General features: G+C 34.3%; 1 protein-coding gene and 1 long non-coding RNA gene across 7 annotated transcripts in view; one reads left to right on the top strand and one right to left on the bottom strand.

The window, feature by feature from the left end:
- LRBA (LPS responsive beige-like anchor protein) overlaps positions 1 to 19,707 on the bottom strand; it is a 736,795-nt gene that overhangs the window by 20,337 nt on the left and 696,751 nt on the right. For all 4 annotated transcript variants that reach the window (XM_081811769.1, XM_081811768.1, XM_081811770.1 and 1 more), the window contains 2 exons: positions 17,641 to 17,796; positions 11,369 to 11,536 (listed from right to left, as the gene is read on the bottom strand). In XM_081811769.1, coding sequence (XP_081667895.1) covers positions 11,369 to 11,536; positions 17,641 to 17,796 — 324 coding nt within the window. The remainder of the gene's footprint in view (positions 1 to 11,368; positions 11,537 to 17,640; positions 17,797 to 19,707) is intronic.
- The window catches only part of LOC145720094 (uncharacterized), a 51,275-nt gene that overhangs the window by 19,206 nt on the left and 12,362 nt on the right, over positions 1 to 19,707 (top strand). Inside the window, exons 1-3 of one of the 3 annotated variants that reach the window (XR_014142814.1) lie at positions 5,837 to 8,825; positions 8,952 to 9,038; positions 9,326 to 11,370. This is a non-coding gene — a long non-coding RNA (uncharacterized LOC145720094). Of the gene's footprint in view, positions 1 to 5,836; positions 8,826 to 8,951; positions 9,039 to 9,325; positions 11,371 to 19,707 lie in introns of those variants that run through there. The other 2 variants (XR_014142815.1, XR_014142813.1) reach the window with 2 other exon arrangements.

Raw genomic sequence — 19,707 nt, 5'->3', positions numbered from 1 at the left:
TTTTACACCATTAGGCAGAATAACAAATGTTTTTATTAAATGTGTTTCTTTGGTGCCCTCATAACGAAGTATATTTCTCCAGCAAATGGACCCTGAACCACTTAGAGTTATACCTCAAAGAAGAGAAGAGGAAAAAGTAATTTTCTCTAGCACCCTGTTCATAAATATTCAATGAGAAAAATATTTCAAAAGATATGTCTCCATTAAGGCAAGGAGAATTAATAATCCAGGTAAAAACCAACCAGACATGTATTTCTGGCAAACTTTTGACTTACATTTTAAAAAATAAATAAAGTTCTTGGTATTTTTGGCATCATCTCCTCAGTCTTACGAAAATTAAATTACTTCAAAATGTACTACGAAGTTCTCATTAGCAGTTTCAATATGTTATTAGCAGAGAGAGAATCCCCTTCACTCATTCCTCATTTTTAAAATACCATTTATTATGAAACAAAGTTTGGTTCAACATCTCCCTACCCCTATGTTTGTAGAAATTAAATTAGTTCTTTCAATTAATACTTAGTTTAGATGACTCCTGGGCCAAAAGTTAACATTTCCCAATTGCTTTCTCATTCATTCACTTACTCCTTTGTTCACTTAACAGCTTTATTGGATATATATTATGTGTAATGCACTGTGGAAACCAAGAGGAGAATAAAATATAGTATTGTATTGGCAAATGACTTGATTCTAAATGGTCACTGGATCAGGTTTTGTTACCTTACTATAAACCTGCAAATTATAAATACCTATAATTGGAAAGGTCAAAAAGCTGTACCGAAGTTCAAACTCTTTGTTACAAATGAATTTTTATACAAAATGAATATTTCACAGCAATTAATAAAGTCCTTAAATAAAAACAACTGATATAATTTTCCACATTATTAAAATGTAATACCATCTGACCTCTTAGAGAGGTAAAACAAAATATGAAACCCGGCTTTGTTAAAAAAATCATTTCAATAGAGTATTCATTCTGAAAGAAAACACAAGTTTAAGAACCTAAATATATGTTATTAAGTATATATAGATTTTTTATAATCTAAGTATTATATAATATATGCCAGTCATTTCCTAAAGATGGATACTTCTATTTTGCACATGCCTTTTGTTCCATTTTAATTACATTTTGATTACTACAACACGGAGGGAAAAAAAGTCATGTGAAAACTGTACACTAAGCTTTCTCATGTGGCTCACCGTAACGGCAAACCGACAAAGGAAATGGCTTTCTGAGGCGGAAATGAGGTTAGCTACTAAATGTTCCTTAAACCTTTCCCATTAACTTCCTAATGTCCCGATGGGAATTATAACACTATATTTTAATTATGCAAAGGGAAATTATTTGAAATTTGTTCTATTCCTTCTATCTCCACAAACCCTTCTCCCCCTCTCTATTCATCGTGGTCTCTTTGGTGAAAAACATGCTAATTTGGTTAAACATATAGACTATGAAAAATAAGCCAAAGCTGCATTTAGGGTGGGACAACCATAAGATAGCAAATTTTGGTAGCTTCCTCTTGTAAATAATATTAGAATTATTAATGCAAGACAAGATAATGTTGGTACAAAAATCCATTTTAAGTTCTTGGTTTATAATCTTCCTCCTCTCTGTCTCCATCTCTGTGTGCATTTCTTTCTCTCTTCTAAGCAGCATTGGAAAATGTGTTTGTGTGAGTATGTACCTACAATTGTATACTTAAAGTATAACCCTAAATTGTGTAATAATATTAAAAAATACAAAATCCTGGGGCACCCAGGTGGCTCAGTTGGTTAAGCATATGACTTATTTGTCAGAGAGAGAGAGCACAAGCAGGGGGAGTGGCAGGCAGAGGGAGAAGCAGGCTTCCCGCCGAGCAGGGAGCCTGATGCAGGGCTCGATCCCAGGACCCTGGGATCATGACCTGAGCCAAAGGCAGATGCTTAACTGACTGAGCCACCCAGGCATCCCAAGCAATGACTCTTGATTTTGGCTCAGGTCAAGACCTCAGAGTCATAAGACTGTCATGAGACTGAGCCACCCCCCCCATGTCAGGCTCTGTGCTGGGGGTGGAGCTGCTTAAGATTCTCTCTCCCTCTGCCTCTGTCCCCCTTCCCCCACTTGAGCACTCTCTCTAAAAAAACAAAAAACCCCCACAAAATCCTGGGGTGCCTGGGTGGCTCAGTGGGTTAAGCGTTTGCCTTCTTATGATCCCAGGGTCCTGGCCCAGGACGGGCTCCCTGCTCAGCAAGGAGTCTGATTCTCCCTCTCCCTTTGCCCCTCCCCCCGCTCATGCTCTCTCTATCTCAAAATAAATAAATAAAATCTTAAAACTAACTAAATAAAAATAAATAAAAACTCAAAATCCTAATGATATATACTGTCCTAAGAATTCAGTTTAGCAGAATTATCTCTGTATTGTCCTTTGCAAATACAAAGCATGCCTTAGTGACAGGATTGCATCAAATTTTCTACAGCTCATGGTGCAATTAATCAAATTAAAAGTGCAGTACAGTTTAGTGATCAAGAATGGCACCTCTGGGGGCGCCTGGGTGGCTCAGTCATTAGGAGTCTGCCTTTGGCTCAGGTCATGATCCCAGGGTTCTGGGATTGAGCCCTGCATCGGGCTCCCTGCTCTGCGGGGAGTCTGCTTCTCCCTCTCCCACTCCCCCCTGCTGGTGTTCCCTCTCTCGCTGTGTCTCTATCAAATAAATAAATAAAATCTTAAAAAAAAAAAAAAGAATGGTACCTTTGGCCTAGAGTGCTAGCTATGTGACCTCCCTTGGGCATGTTCTCATAGTTTCAGTAAGATCTAAGAGCTTCAAGGCCCAGGGCAGCAAGTAAAGACATATTTATAATCTCTCTGTGCCTCATCTATAAAACAAGGATAACAGTAGTAGTTACCACACAGGACTACTATGCAAAGCGCTTTTGATGGTGCCCAGTATGAAGTGAACATCCAGCAAGTATCACCTAGGAGTAAAGTAGTACTAGTAATAGTAGAATGATCTTCACTCTCTGTTGTAGACACTCCTTTCAGCAAAAGTGTATCTGATCCTATGCTGCATAAATGAAAATTAGAGATGGTTCTGATTATTTTTGTTTTTTGTCATTTTTTTGTTTCTTAATTTCTAAAAAATCATACTTTGATTTCTCCCATTCTTCCTTTTCTTAGACTCTCCAACCTTCCCTAGCAATCCATATAAATTCTGATAAAACTAATATCTAGAAACCTAGAGCAGGAAGTGAAGGTATATTAATATAATTAGGTATTCCACCCCAATGTATCTTTATTGTCTCTGATTATCAAAGTAATACATGCTCATTATAAAACATTCAGATAATTTAGTAAATTATGGAGAAGGAAATGAAAAAACTGCCTCTAAATTCCATTACCTATAAATAACCATTGCTAAATAACATAATAAAAAACATTTTGCTGGCTGTCATTCTGGACTTTTTTCTATGCATAAATATACACATTCTGAATTTGACACCAATAGCAAAGGCAACAAAAGCAAAAAATAAACAAGTAAGACTACTTCAAACTAAAATGCTTCTGCAGAACAAAAGAAACCACCAACAAAATGAAAAGGCAACCTATGAGAAAATGCTTGCAAATCATATATCTGATAAAATCCAAAATAAGTAAAAGAGCTCATACAACTCAATAGCAAAGAAACAAACATAAAACAATCTCCTTTTTAAAAAATGGGCAGAGGAATGAATGAATGAATGAATGAATGAATGGCAGAGGATGTGAATAGGTATTTTTTCCAAAGAAGACATACAGATGGCCAACAGGTACATAAAAAGGTGCTCAACATCACTCATCATCAGGGAAATGCAAATCAAAAGCACAATGAGCTATCATCTCACAACTGTTAGAATAGCTGTTATCAAAAGGACAATAAATAGGTGCACCCGGCTGGCTCAGTCAGGAGACCATGCGTCTCTTGATCTCAGGGTTGGGAGTTCAAGCCCCATGTTGGTATAGAGATTACTTAAAAATAAAATCTTAAAAAAAAAAGTCACTTTCACTTAAGACTATCCTTAAAAAAAAAAAACAATGGATAATAAATAACAAGTGTTGGAGAGGATGTAGAGAAGAGGGAACCCTCATGCACTGTTGGTGGGAATGTAGATTGCTGTAGCAACTATGGAAAGCAGTATGGAGGTTCCTCAAAAAATCAAAAATAGAACTATCATATGATACAGCAATTCCACTTCTGGGTATCTATCTGAAGGACATGAAAACACAACCTTGAAAAGATATCTACACTCTCATGTTCACTGCAGCATTATGTATAATAGCCAAGACATAGAAACAACCTGTATCCACCAAGGGATGAATGGATAAAGAAAATGGGATATATATATATATATATATATATATCCGTGTATTATTATTCATTCATAAAAAAAGAGGAGATCCTGCCATTTGTGACAACAGGATGGACCTTGAGGGCATTATGCTAAGTGAAATAAGCCAGACTGAGAAAGAAAAATACTTTATAATCTCATTTATGTGTGGAATGAAAAAAACCCCAAAACCAAACAAACAAAAAGACTGAATTTAGAAATACAAAGAACACACTGGTAGTTGGTGGGGAGGGGAGATGGCAAAGGTGGTCAAAAGGTATAAACTTTTGATTATGACATAAGTAAATCCTGGTAATGTACAGCATGGTGACTATAGTTAATAATACTACATTGTATATTTTTAAGTTGCTAAGAGAGTAGATTCTCATCACAGGGAAAAAAATTATAACTATGTATGATGATGGATGTTACCTAAATAAATTGTGGTGATCATTCTGCAATATATACATATATCAAGTCACTATGTTGTACACCTGAAACTAATGTTTTATATGTCCATTTTATCGCAATTAAAAAAAAAGAAACATCCTGATCCCATTCACCCCAAGGAAATAAAGCAATCTCTCAGTTGTAGAAAATTACAAGCTACAAGAATAAAAGCTAAAAAGTTTAGCAGTCATGAAGCCTTAGCCATGGGAGGCATAAAGAATTCTAAGGATTTTTTCCTACCTAAAAATACTTCAATCTAGAATCTGAAGCCTGACCAAGCCTATTTGTGAGCAAAATTACTTTAAAGACTAGAGCAATTGTTGCTTTGTAAAAGAAATCATTAGAAGCATTTAAGTATTTAATTTCATATAAAAATGGGTCTCTTTTAATAGTCTCAGGAATATCTAAAGTATGAGGTACATATACACAAAACTATCAGACAATTTCTCTAATGAAATGAACTTTTTGGAAGGTGATAAAGTCAGTCTAATACATTGTTCCAGGAGGTCTTGATTAAATGTGTCCTTGTAGTGGTTCTCCAATAATCTTACACACACACACACACACACACACGCACGCGCACACACATACCCCCAATATTTGAAAAGAAGAAGAATCCCGCTTTTAGGGACAGAAGAAGTAGCTTGCAGTTCTGCAATTTCAGGGCATATTCAGTTTCAATTAAATGAAAGAAGAAACATTCAAAATTCTTTTTGAGAACTTCAGTTGACTAGAGGGAACTTATATCTCCTTACATTAGTTCTACCAATTTTTTTAAATTAAATTTTCCATCTGAGCATAAAGTATTAGACAAGCAACTTTCCTTGGTGTGGCACTATTTTTTTTTTTTTTTAAGATTTTATTTATGTATTTGACAGAGAGAGATAGCAACAGCAGGAACACAAGCAGGGGCAGTGGGAGAGGGAGAAGCAGGCTTCCCGCGGAGCAGGGAGCCCGATGCGGGGCTCGATCCCAGGACCCTGGGATCATGACCTGAGCCGAAGGCAGACGCTTAACGACTGAGCCACCCAGGCGCCCCTTTCCTTGGTGTGGCACTATTAAAATCTACACATGAAGATACTCAGTTTCAATTTGAGGGCATAAATCATCAGTTCTTCTGTTCTCATATTTATATGACTATAGCCTACGGCTTAATGGTATAGTCATTTTTCTCTGCAACTAAACAAGGTAAATAAATGTGATATATTGGCACATCACCCCACCACTCTGCATATGGTGCACATTAAGGTTGTATTCATTTGCCATATGAATATAATTCCTTTTACCACATCTACTATTAGTTACAAGCAGTAAATACAGAGTTGTTTTGCTGGAATTTGAGGGCCTGCATTACATCATGGAGCACTAAACATCCTGGACCTTCTGGAGAATTTCATAAACGTAGTAGTTTAATGTCACCTGAACTTGAACACTGCCAACATACTGCTTCAAACCCAACTTGATGAATTCTTCAAGAAAAAGAGAAAAATACAGGGTAGTCTTAGTGTTAGTACAACAGTGTACGCCAAAAGTCAGGCCACAAGGAAAGCTCTCGAGGAGGTAAATACAAGAACTCATGCTCTAGACAAAGAATTGGATCAAGGGTCAAGGTATAAGAAGGCTACTTGTTTCAAGCATTGCTTTCATATTCAGAATCAAGTGAACATAAGGTTAAAATATCCAAATTTTCTTCCACTGTAGCTTACTGAAGACCTGTGATCTCAAGAAGGTAAGAGTTTGTCTCATGACAAACTGATGCTTTGTTTCATTAGGTATAGGTTGTGCTTACTTTTTCCTTAAACAATAGCTTATTATAAATTTCCAAATCCACCTGAGGGTGGGGGAAAAAGAAGGAAGAAAGTGATTTCTTTTACACACTTACATGGTTCAACACAAATGTACGTACCTTGGCATTTATGACCATAAATAATATATCACAGCCAATTAAAAACAAAGTACAGCTGACATTATCAAGTACTGATTTTCAAATTTACCAACATTAAGTCCCCAAGTATATCCAGCAGATGGTGCTCTAGGACACCTACTTACAGAGAGTAGTACTGTTTGTGTTACATACACCTATAGTTTGGCAAGACAAAGAATAAGGATTTATCAGTAGCTTCAGTAAAACATATTAGGCTTTATGATAGAAAGAACATAATTCCTAAATATGTGCACAAAAATGTACATATGCATAAGCACATGTGCACAGAAGCAACCAGTAAATAATTCACACCTGGACATATAATGATACTACTTTTCTTACAGACTGATGAGTAGTCCATGTATATCAGTGGTATTTATAGTCATATGGCAAGATCATTCTAAATTCATTAAAAAAAAAATTTAGAATGCCTGAAAGTTAGAATTCATTTTTAATTATAGCAGGAATGTCTCATTAGGGTGATACTAGTAAAATTAACAATAGTAGGATTTACGATAATGACTTAAGTGATTGATGAGAGTATAACAAAATGAAGTTTTAGACAGAAAAAAAGCAGGGCAGCTATGGCATACAGTACTTTAAAAAACAGCTCTGTGGTCTGTTAGTGCTAGCCTTATGGTTAATAAAACCTTCTTTCTAATTAATGGTGCTGAAATATTCTTAAAGAACAGAATCTTGTTGTTATGAAAAAAACTTAAATGGTTGTGTGGTTTTTTTTTTTTTCTTCCAGTAGACGCCATTCCCATAAAGGAGAAAGCTGACATAGATTAGCATGTCTGATTGCAAAGAGGAAAAAAAAATGCCACCTTTCAATCAAATCAAAAACAGAATGTGAGAATGGAAAAGTACTTTACTGAAATACTATATACACACATCCACACAACACCCTCACAGTCAGCAACCATTTGTTTCTCAAGCTAATCAACTGTGGCTTTTAAAAAATTACTCAGAAGCCTGAAAATACTTAATAAGCATTTACTTTTAAATGCTTAATAAGCATTTAATTTTATGTTTATGAACTAGTAATACAATATGAAAATCGTAGATAATAACTATTTTGTAAATTTTCATCTTGCTTATAAAATCATTTCAAAGGTTAAAGTATTTAAATGTCAACTGAAGGCACTGGGGGATATTTTCTCCAAAATTTGCAAATATACAGTCTGTATAGCATTATTCTGATGGAAAAACGAGTGTTTCAGGAAAAGCATTTTGGTACACAAATTCAGTTCTAAAACACAAAGAGTACTAGGGCAACGGGAGATATGCATCCATGTAGAAAATACCTTTCATTAAAATGTTCTTGGTTAATTTTATTTAAAAATCTACAACTAAATGGAATTGTATCTTAATTTTTCTTCTCAGTAAGAAAACTGCATTCCACAGGAGATAATCATCACAAAACGAGTCAAAGATGAAAAACTATCTGTTATACAGGAAAACAAGGCTTTTGCCACATGATCTAAGCAGAGTTTATAAAACATGTATATTCTTTTAAAAGCCCAAGTTATACTAAATATAGGTTTTATCCAGCTGAATTAGCCGGATTTTGCCCAAGCAATGTGTATTTTAGTACTGGATAACATGATTTTTAAAAAATAGGAATAAAGCTGTGAACTTTCCATATAGCACTAACATCAGATTTGTAGAAAACGGCGCAGGCGTATGACCCTAGGAAGGAAAATTACTAGCTTATTCTCATAATTTTTGAAAACAAAACAAAACAAAACCCACAAACTAAACGCTTGAATGAGACCTATAAAATGCAGAAAAAGTAATAGCTTAGTTTTCTTTAGTTTTCCCTTCAAGAAAGAAAAAAAGTCTGTATTCAAAAATTTAAGTTGAGGCATTGTGTGCATTTATTGACCAGACTGAAATTATATGTAAAAAAAAAAAAAAAAGTGGCTGTTTCTTAAAGGTCATTTATATTGCATCCAGGCGATACAACATAGGAATAAGCATAACCTAAAATTCCTCATCTGAAAAGCTCTGACTTCAGCAGCTGGATCGTGGAGCCACCAACAAGCCAGAGGCTTATAAAATCCAAACCAGCTTGCATGAATGTGTAAAACACAGTCCACACGCGTGGTAAAAATGTCTTTGTTTTTGTTTGTCATTTTCTTTTGAAAAGCTTGGACCAACTTGTTCATTTTTCTATTCTAATGTGTGGAAATTCTCATTATATGAAAAAGTGCCTATTTGTCTTTCTCCCAGATTCATCCTTCAAAGCTAAAGCAAAATTAGATTGGGACATCAGACGCTATAAAAGGGCCAGAAAGGATGAGGTTCACTTTGAGAAAGGTAATTTAATTTAGTCAAGATACATTACAATTTTCTAAAATTTTTATTAGATGTGCTGTTATGTTATTATTTTTTTTCCTTTTCATTACCAGCATTCCTAGGAGTTAATGTCCACCATACTGCAGACAATGAGAGGGTACAGATGAAGTGCTTATGAAAAATATAACATTATAATATACACTCTAATGCCAAAAGGATGGTGTTTATGTGGTGATTTATTTGCTCTAAGCATTCTGTGCTTCTGATAACACCTTAAGTCAGTTACTATTGTTGCTTTCATTTTACAGACAAGACAGAAGGACCACAGCAAAGCTCGGAACTTAGATTTGCTTCACTTCCAACTCCAGGATTTGGTCAATGCTACTTGATTCATTTTTTTAGAAGACATGCATGTAAAAACCATCTCTAGGATGATTTATAAGGTATTTAAATATATATTTCTCCCTTCTGGAAAAGCTGAATATTTCTAGTTCTAAAATACACTTTAATTTCTGAGTAATGGCCATTACATATAAGTGTAGCTAATAAGCCTTTAGCTACTTCTCAGAGTACACATTGGTAATGACCATGTATAACATACAGAACACAATTAGGTCAAGGAAGTAAAAACAAAAACCAAACAAAAAATCTTTTTCTTGTGTTTGGAATGCTGTATGCGCATGAAACACATTATTTTAAGGCAAGAGAAAGTACTTCCTAAATATTTCTAGCTAAGTAACAAATTGTATATTTATTATTTATGTCAAGCCCAGGTTTGTCTTAGATGATTTACTGAATCTTGGTAACTAAATTTATAGACAGAGGAAAAAAAGAAATTGAAAGTAGACCCTCCTAAAAGGCCAGAAATAAAGAGCAGAATGTAAGGGTCCATAATGTAAAGAACACGAAGTACTTTTCAAACGAAAGTGAAAAACAAAATCCCTGAAGTCTACATGTTTAAAAATTTTATTGTAATTACATATAAAATGCAGATGCCTGTATAAATATGTGGAATACACAAACGGACACATTACCCTCCCATTTAAACACATACACTGAGTTTGACCTGATCACAAAGACTGTATTATCCAAAGCATCACACCCTTAAAGTGATTTTTCATATTCTATTTGTATAGGGAATCATCCCTGATTTGAGTAACATAAGAAATATACATTAGAGGATTTAATAAAAATTATGTTTACCCATTTACACAAAACAAAAAAGCATAAAGAGCTTTTATAAAATATGTCCCAAATACTTCTTTTAAAATTATACACTGGTTTTTGGCTAAGTATTTTTTAAAAGGTTTCATTTTTAATCAAATATTACACACTTAATAAGCACAGCTTGAAGAAGTCAATCCAAAATGTGATGGACTAAAGCGTATTCAGACTGTTTCATAATTTGGAGTTAAATGACAGAAGTTAAGTACCACGATATTCAGGTAAAGCAATCAGGGACAAAATGGTGCTTCCTTAACCAAATACAGTGCAACTTGCTTTAAATTAAGAAACTGTAAATATTTAAGAGCAGTTAAAATGCTCTACCTTATGAAGTAAAAATCTTAAAAGCTATTCTTGCAGGAACTCTTCAGTGTTGTCATAATAATTTTAATTAAATTCTCATTTTTCAGGTGGTCCCTTTAATTGTTTTTTCCTACTTCTTAATGTGTTTTTCTAAAGCCATTTCTTTTCTGCAGCTGTGTGCGATTGGTTTTAATGGTAGCTGCTTCCTTTTTTTGCCTTCTGTGAATTACAATTTTAAATGGTTACACATTTTTTGTTTTACTGCCTTCAGCATAGTTTCATAAAGATGTTTAAGGCTGTTGGTGAACATTTTCATTTCCCATCTGAAAAACCAAGAGCCAATTTGAATATTCCATATTGGCCTTTTATGACCTGTTTTATCTTTTAATATGTAAATGAAAGCATATTCTTTATAAAGACTGGTTCATTTCCACGAAATTATAATTGTTCTTTTGCTCTCTTAAAATATGAATTCGATAAACAAGATAATATGTGATTGCTCTTTTATGTTATATCTTGTTCGTGAATGAAACGCCTCTCTTTTATTTGGTGACAGCCATTTCCAATGAAGAACTAGCATTTTCAGATCATAAGAATAACTTGTAACATGAAAAATGAGATTTCATACTTGCACTTGAGAATTATCAATGCTCACAAAATGTTAATAATTGAAAGGCTATCTAGACCTTTCTTAAATTATAACTAAGAAAAAGATTTGATAATTCAGTTTCACTTTCACCATGATAAAAAAAATGCAACTTCACTGCAAAATGTTATTATACATCACTTGTAACAGCTTACTTACAAAATAAGTTTGTACTTACTGCCTGGGTTATCTCCAATCCCACTGCTTTTTCCATTCCAGTACCAGAGCAGAAGGGTTGCATCACGTGACCCTGAGAGAATGTAGCAATTTCCCCCAATATAGGACTCAGAACGAGTGAGGCAAGTGACCACATCCCAATGGCCAAATACCACTTGAATCAATTTTCCTGAAATACAAAACAATTTCCTTTAGAACTGCTATAAAATAAAGAAATTCCAGTGACCATTTCACTTATAAGATAATGAAGTCATATTAACTTGGATTCTGATGATTCAGATTTTACAATCAAATTTGATCTGGTATAACCTAAAAGTTTTCTTTGAATATCAACAACAACAAAAAATCAATTGAACAGTGATAACACTTTTGAAAGACATAATTTTAAAACTATTTCAACAATATTTGAGGACCATGATACCATATCATTATACATGGCTACTATAAATTCCAAATGAATCATGTCTACTGAATAAAGCGGGCTCAGAAGAACTTGTATTTGGAACAATTTCAGTAATTTCTTAAGTTACTCAGTATGATTCAAAGCAAAAGAAAACTTAGGTGCCTTTCTTTAAGTACTCTATAGTTCAGACTTTGCTAACACAAACTTGTCTCTGAATTAGTAAAGTTTAATGTATTTCTTTTTTTTAAAGTGATCTACACAAAGACGATATAAGTCACTTTGGAGAGTTCCTGTTCTTTTCAAATTCGAGTTACATGAACTAAGTTTTGGTAAAAAGACTAATATATTGTGATTGCAATTAGAGCTGGGTCATTCTTTCTTTGTTTTGCTTGTCTGAATGATGAAAATTCCTTGGTGGGTGATGATGAAGTTAAGATAACGGCAGTTTATCGAACATTAACGACCAGGGACAAAGGGGAGGAACCCAGTACACTTACTATACATCTAGGGAGGGCTTCGGACACAGGATGAATTATTCACCTAACAGTGCCGGAAAAAAAAGTAAAGCCCCCACTTTGAGAATCTTTGTTTAAAAATCAGATATAGTGTTTATAATTAATTCATACAAACTTGTCTAAAGAATGAAATAGCTATAGCAGCCCTTCCACTACATCCCTATGGTTTCTAGCTAACATTTTCCTTTGAAATGTCTACAGAACTGCAGATGAATGTCATAGTATGTCTACCTCTAACAGTCAGCATGAGTTTCTTTTTATTTTTGAAGAAGTGTTTCAGTGGGGTCATATAAATAGAATTCAAATATTCAAGAAGACCACTAAGCTGAAAGAAGATTAATATGCCTAAAAAGTTTGTGTTTAATTTGGAAACATCATAACCTATTCAAAAGTTTAAGGTCTCAGTTAAGTATTAGCAACTAAGTGTATTTAACTTTTCAAGACAATCATAAATATAACTAAAAAAGTACTTATGTTAATTTTTTTAATCTTGATTTTAATAAGTCTGAAGCTTATTACAAAGGCTGCAAATTTTTTAAAAATGCTGAAATATACTTAGCTCAGATAGAAAGTCAAATACAGTGTGTTCACTCTTGCGGAGGGCCTACTACTAGTAACTTTAAATTCAGATTCATTTCAGCCTCAAGTTGCACAATTAATAAAGTGCATTTGTTCTCCCGTGAATAAAGACTTTCATCAAAGCAGGTGTTTTTTTTTAACTGCTAAAAGTTAAAAGTGTGTACTTCTGAATTTCTCCAACCTTTAAATTGATATCAAAACATTTCATTTAAAAATGAGCTGTGTCAATAAAGAATATGGTAAGAAGAATTCAAGACTTCTTAAAATGAAAAATATGGAAAAGAAAAAGCAAATTAAATATGAAAAGATATAATCATTTATTTCCATATCATTTCCAATTTATCTGAAGAACAAAGTGGAGAGGTTTTGTGGTAAAATGGGTGGGGTTAGAGTAAAGGCCTTCTTATAAGGGGTAAGACAAAGTTAGGAAACTGAATGCACTCTTATTACTAATCAGAAAACTGAAGGTTATATCAGTGAATTTTAACTACTGAGAATAACTCAACACGCCATATTGTTGATTATGTTTTTGATAACAGAGTATGTACAGTTATTTCTGTCCCAGCCTACACCTAAGTGTGGAGAGCATGTAAACTCCAGGAATGATTTAAATGGGTTATCGAGGGTAGGCTTATTTAAGACTTGATACCTATCACCTCAGTGGGTTGTGGGAGTAAGCAGGAGAGTGACTAAAATTAAGTAGGTACATGAGGCACACGGTGCACAGGAAACCCATGTGCTTCCAGGAGGCTTGCAAACGAGCAGCTGTTCACTTGGTAACTTACCTAATTTCCAACTCACGTGAGGACAAAGTGGAAAGATTTAGCTGTAAAAGTGGGATGAATTAACTATAGTGGCAGAATTTTCCAAGATTCGTTTGTTATTTCTCGGTTAAGCCATCGCCCTGTATCTACAATATCAGTGTTAGAAAAATGTATACTCAGTCACTGTGATTTCTTTTTTCATTAAAATTTCCTAGTTTTAATTTTTGCCCCCAAAGTTATCACAATTATTTTCTATTCAACAAACATTTATTGCACACCTACTAAGTGCCAAGCATTAGGCCCTCTTATATGTACATTGGTGGTAAATAGACATGATCCCTGCCCTCAGGGTATTTAGTGTTTAGTGGGGCAGACAGACATTAAACAAATACAAACATATGTAATTATGAATAGTGGTAAATATTATAAAAGGAAAAAACAAGGTAGGATCAGTGAGAATAATGTAGAATGAATTTAGATTAGGTGTCAAGGAAGACCAAAATGAGGGAGTGACATTTACATATTTACATCTAAAGTGTTTCATATTTTAATACAAATTAACTATTTTCTACAATTTATACTTTGGACTCAACTCTGGAAAGCATTATTTTTTCAAGTTCACTTTTTCCTGTTCTGGCAGCCTTCCTCCACAGTATTTGTTATTGCTGTGAGGTTGAAGTTCACTCCTCCTAAATAAATCACAGCATAGAAATACCTGCTGCTCTTTTTGGTAAATTATTTTCTGATAATCTCATAAGTGTTCCTCAACCTTTATTTTTTGTTTCCTTTAATACCAGTCTACCTCTCCACACACTAATATCAAATATTACCACAAGCACTAGAATATCCCTTTTTTGACAGAACAAATTTTCTAGTTAATGTTTTATTTGACAGCTGTGCTACAAATAAAAAAAATTCAAGCTCAGGACTCTACACCACTGAATCTAAAATGTGGCCTGAAAATAATTCCCACTGCCGAGGGAAGGTTTTATTGTTGCCTCTGCTGTTCTGGTGGTGTCCCGAAAACATGATTTATGTTTAAAGAATTTTCTGTTACAACCATGTTTCTCTCCCCCACTCCACCCCGCCCTGAATCTAGTAAGAGAAGGGTTTTTTTTGTTTTTTTGTTTTGGCTTATGTGCTAAAATATAATTGAATTCAACACTTCTGATAGCTTTGCTATTATATATTATTGATCATACAATTTTCCCCTTGCTTCTCTGACAAATTGAAAGGAGAAAATATTTAATATCCCTATTGTCAAAAAACACAAACACATATTTACCCTAACTGAAATTATTTTAAATAAAACTAGCATCATTGTTTGTATATATTAAGATACTAGGACTATCATTTCAGGATTTTTTCATAACTTTTCTGGCAAGTATAAATATTGTACAAGCTAAGTCCCACTGAAATGAAGTTTAAAATAAGGCTACCACTTATAAAAATGTTTTACATACACACACACTCACATATTTTAAAAAACAGTAAAGTGGAAGGTTTTTGGAAAGAGGGGAAGGAATGTTATCTAGCTTATCAAGTCTAACATAACATGGAAGACATACTAGGAACTTAGTGTTGTAAATTATAGCATTTTCCCAAATTAACCAATATTGACAGGTGTACCTATCTATATAAGATAATATGATAGAATCACAAAGAATGCTACATTTGAAGTCAGAAGAGCTGGCTCCAAGGCACAGTTCAATCACCATTATCTATACGAATTTCAACAAGTTACTTAAACCTCAGTTTCATCATCTGAAAAATGGGGATAAAGATACCTGTTCTGTCTATCTCACAGGACAGCTGTGGGGCTGAAACAGTATCATGTATATTAAAGAACTTTGTAAATTCTAAAGAACTGTGTGTGAATGCGTTATTTTAATTATTAGTATTACATAACAGTGAGGTTAGCTCTACAAATATTAATATTCAGTGCTTTTTAAAAATGACGTGGAATGTCAGCAAGCTCAAAAATCCTCAGATGTCAAAACTAAAGATTGACATAATGTATGATTCCACTTACGTAACATTCTGGAAGATGCAAAATTACAGAGATGAAGAACGGTTCTGTAGGGCAAGGCTGAGATGGGGGAAAAAGGGGACTATAAAGAGGCAGCACAGGGAATTTGGGGGATGACAGAACTGCTCTGCATCTTTATTGTGGTGGTTATGTAATTCTGCACATTGCCCAAACTTATAGAACTTTAACCCAAAAAGAATTAATTTTATCATATGTAAATTATAAGAAAATTTTTTAAATGTGTAAAAAACAATAAGCCCTCTAAAAGAATGTTTAAGAAAATTTTGTGAAAGAACATAGCAATTTTAATCTGAACATTTTTGCAAAAAGGGAGCACAATTTAAGGTCAAATGATTCTAAGCTATCATTACCATAATAGTGAAAGAAGAGGTTAAATTTTAAATTTAATTATTAAATCAGAGAAAATCCATTCTAATAATAAATAATTTTAGGAGCACATCAACCCCCATGGCATTTTTTAAGAATTCTAGAGGAGTTTTAGGCTTAGTAGCAATCAACCTCATAGACCTAAACATGCAGTAAGCACCTAACTAATGAGAAAGACTTGAATAATGATATTTTCTTTCTGGACCTACAGAAGGTAGGATGCAAATTATAAAACTAGATCATTGGTTCCATAAAAGAAAAAAAAAACATGACAAACCAACAAGATCATGGCAAAAACAACTTCTAGGGTTCTATATGAACAGTACATATTTGACTATTTTTCCCTACTTTCTCATGGCTGTATTATGGTACTATGATCAAAATGCATAAGGACAAAGTCCTTGAATAACCAACAGTTAATTTTTCAATATATTATACTTAGTAAGGCAGAAACAAGGACTCATACATTCTATAAAGATTATTAACAAGATTGAAAAATGATTTACTATAAAACATTAAATTAACTAGAAATTTCAATTAAAAAGAATTTCCTATTCCTACCACATTTAAGCAAGATATTTGTAGATCCTTGTCTTAGTTGAAATAATCTACTTCCACAGTATTATCAAGTTCTGATACATTAATATCTAATTTTAATTCTTTCAAATATTCAACTACATATTTACCATAAGTTGATTTCCTCCTCTAACAGTTTCTAAAATACTTTAGAGAGACTTCATTAAACTTTTCAGTTTTTCTCAACGTCCTATATACAAAAATTTATAAACATTTTAATAGATTGGATCTTCCATAATAATAGTGAGTTGAGCTTGGTTTGTCCCTTAGGGAGATGCATGCAAATGAATATATGGACTTAAAATTTTATATTGTAACAAGAGCTCCTGTCACATATAAAATCAGTAGTCAGCTACTTTCCTTCATGATGGTGTAGCTTTCAGCAAGATTCTATGCAGAACTGAGTGGAGCCAAGGTATCTACTAATAAGAAATACATTTAATGAGAATTTCCAGTAAGGAAAAAGAAAATGGGGGAAAATACACCTGTATGTGCATCTGCTATATGATTATGCATATACATGTACATATGGTATTTACAAACCTGGATGTGATTTCAAATGAATCATTCATTCCGTAAGCATGAGGCTTGGGAGATACACCTACTATAAAAAACTGCCTCTTAAAAATATGCTGAAAACGGGGTGCCTGGGTGGCTCAGTTGGTTAAGCGACTGCCTTCGGCTCAGGTCATGATCCTAGAGTCCCTGGATCGAGTCCCGCATCGGGCTCCCTGCTCGGCGGGGAGCCTGCTTCTCCTTCTGACCCTCCCCCCTCTCATGTGCTCTCTGTCTCTCTCATTCTCTCTGTCTCAGATAAATAAATAAAATCTTTAAAAAAAATATGCTGAAATTAACTTAATAGTGAACTATATAACAGATTTTTACTTAAAAGGGAAAAACCGTGTCTCTATGTCATACATTTTACAACTTTGTAATTACTGAAAGGAAGATGAGAGCATTCTAAGCCTCTCAACGCTACTTGTGGTTAACTTCAGTTCACTGATGAAGAAAGTAAGTTACCTGTATCAGTAGAGTAGACTCGGAAACTCTTATCCCAGAAGCCACAGATGAGAACGTAGCGGTTGTCCGAAGTGATGACAAAGCACTGGGAATGGACTTGAATACTCTGGTCTAAAAGGTCAGTGATTTGCCTCCTGTGCATTCCTGTATTGCTGGCTGTGAGAACAGAGGAAGAACAAAAATCCTACTAAACCCACAACACATGTACAAAAATCCTGTAATTTGTAACACTGGGGGTGGGGAGTGAGGGAGGAGAGGCAACACATTCCAGGATAAGAATATTTGATCTCTAATTTTAAATTTTAAACATAATAATATTTGAAAAACCAAACAGGAAAATATATCTGGCTATTGGAAAAATGTGGGTAGCTAAATTCAACATCTCAGTAAGAAATTTTGCCTCGAGGGAAAAATAATAACATACTACAATTTCAAAATAGTATACAATTCTCAGAACATGCTTTCTAGCTCTTGGGCAGGACCAAACTAGATTACAGTCTCCAGACTGTACCACAGTTAGGTTTGTGTTTCTGACAATCTCATTACACCCATTGTCATGAGAATGGATTCATGTTGTGACAATCTATTACCTTTAACTTTTTGTCACAGGAAAGAGATATTGGAATTTAAATGTCATATATTTGAAATACTGTAGCATCTTGGAGTACTTTGGCTTTAACAGGTCTTTAATTTGACTGGAGGTGAACTCCCATTTCCCCTGTTTACAGCTGCACTTGCATGTAGGGAAAGGGTAGAATGACTATTAAAGATACTCGTAATTGAAAAAGTCAAAGCACAGCACACTGCCACTTTCTCAGTCCTTATGTAAGCAATAAAACAAGACAGTCTGGCAGTGTGTTTTCAAAGCGCTACAGAGCACCTGATATGGGGTTTGTCACAAGGCACAAGTCAGACACAGAGCAACATCAAGCACATAGGAAGAGTAATAATCCTTTAGAAATAGACTATCAAGTATGTCATTATCAGAAAAGGAATTTTCACTGAGAGGCCTTTTTTGGAACCATGAGGCCAACCAAAGAGAAAGCTTTCTTTCTAGTGACCTAGGGTTATTTCACCACCAGCCTTCCAATACAAATAATGGTTCTTATAATAACAAAGGGACTTGATTGTACCAGAAATCAAAACAAACAAAATAAATTTCTGAATCTGATCATTACATTCTTTGTATCATAGTCTTCAGGGTTTTGTTTTGTTTTTTTGGAAAAAACCTCAACCTATAAATGCATTATTGATAAAAATAAAAAATAGAAAAATATTCATTGTACATAATAACTAAGTTAATGTGACCAACCTGAGAGAAGGTGCAGAAAGTAATGCAGAAGAAAAAAAGTTTTCAAAATACTTTCCAGTGCTGTACTGGAAACCACTGGGGACACAGAGAAATGAACTTCCCTGCCTTCATGGCAAACGTATGCATAGACACACTGCAAGATTCTGCTAGCGTCTGTCTGTACAACTTAACCATGTAAGATCATTAGAGAACTATTTGATAATAGGCTTCATATACTTTGGGGGGATTAATGAACTAGAAAGTGATAGCAGTAGTAAAAAGGGTAGAATTCTATTTGGGGATCACTCCCCTGCCATCTACTTCCCACACAAAGGGAAGCTGCTGGCAAAGGAAAAAAGCTTTTATGGGGATCATAGTGAATCACAGAGAGACATTAGTATCCTACCGTAGTGAAGCTGTGTGTTACAACTTAGATCTTTTATTCCAAGAAATCTAGCAAATAAAGACAAGGTATGCAGTACTTTCTATACTGGTTACTACAGTACTTCATTCCACATGAAAACTGTAAAAATGTTTATTTTTGTTACTATTTATATGACTTTTGCTTCTATGATATAAACCTTCACTGGTCTTTGGCCTTTTCCTTTTTAGGAGGGGGCATGGTCTCTTAGGAGGACCTCGTTTCACAGATCTGGGCATGTGCATAATTTTGAATTGAGTGATCACAATGTACCGCCTCCAATGGGTAAAGACTGATGCCCTTTCAGCATTCAAATGAACTATTTTCTAAGTAAATGCTTACCTGTAATTTAATA

Source organism: Leptonychotes weddellii, chromosome 2, assembly GCF_054177405.1.
Source record: "Leptonychotes weddellii isolate Sample4059 chromosome 2, ASM5417740v2, whole genome shotgun sequence".
Lineage (NCBI taxonomy): Eukaryota > Metazoa > Chordata > Mammalia > Carnivora > Phocidae > Leptonychotes > Leptonychotes weddellii.
The sequence above is the reverse complement of the archived record's forward strand: the minus strand, read 5'-3'. Positions and strand labels throughout refer to the sequence as shown.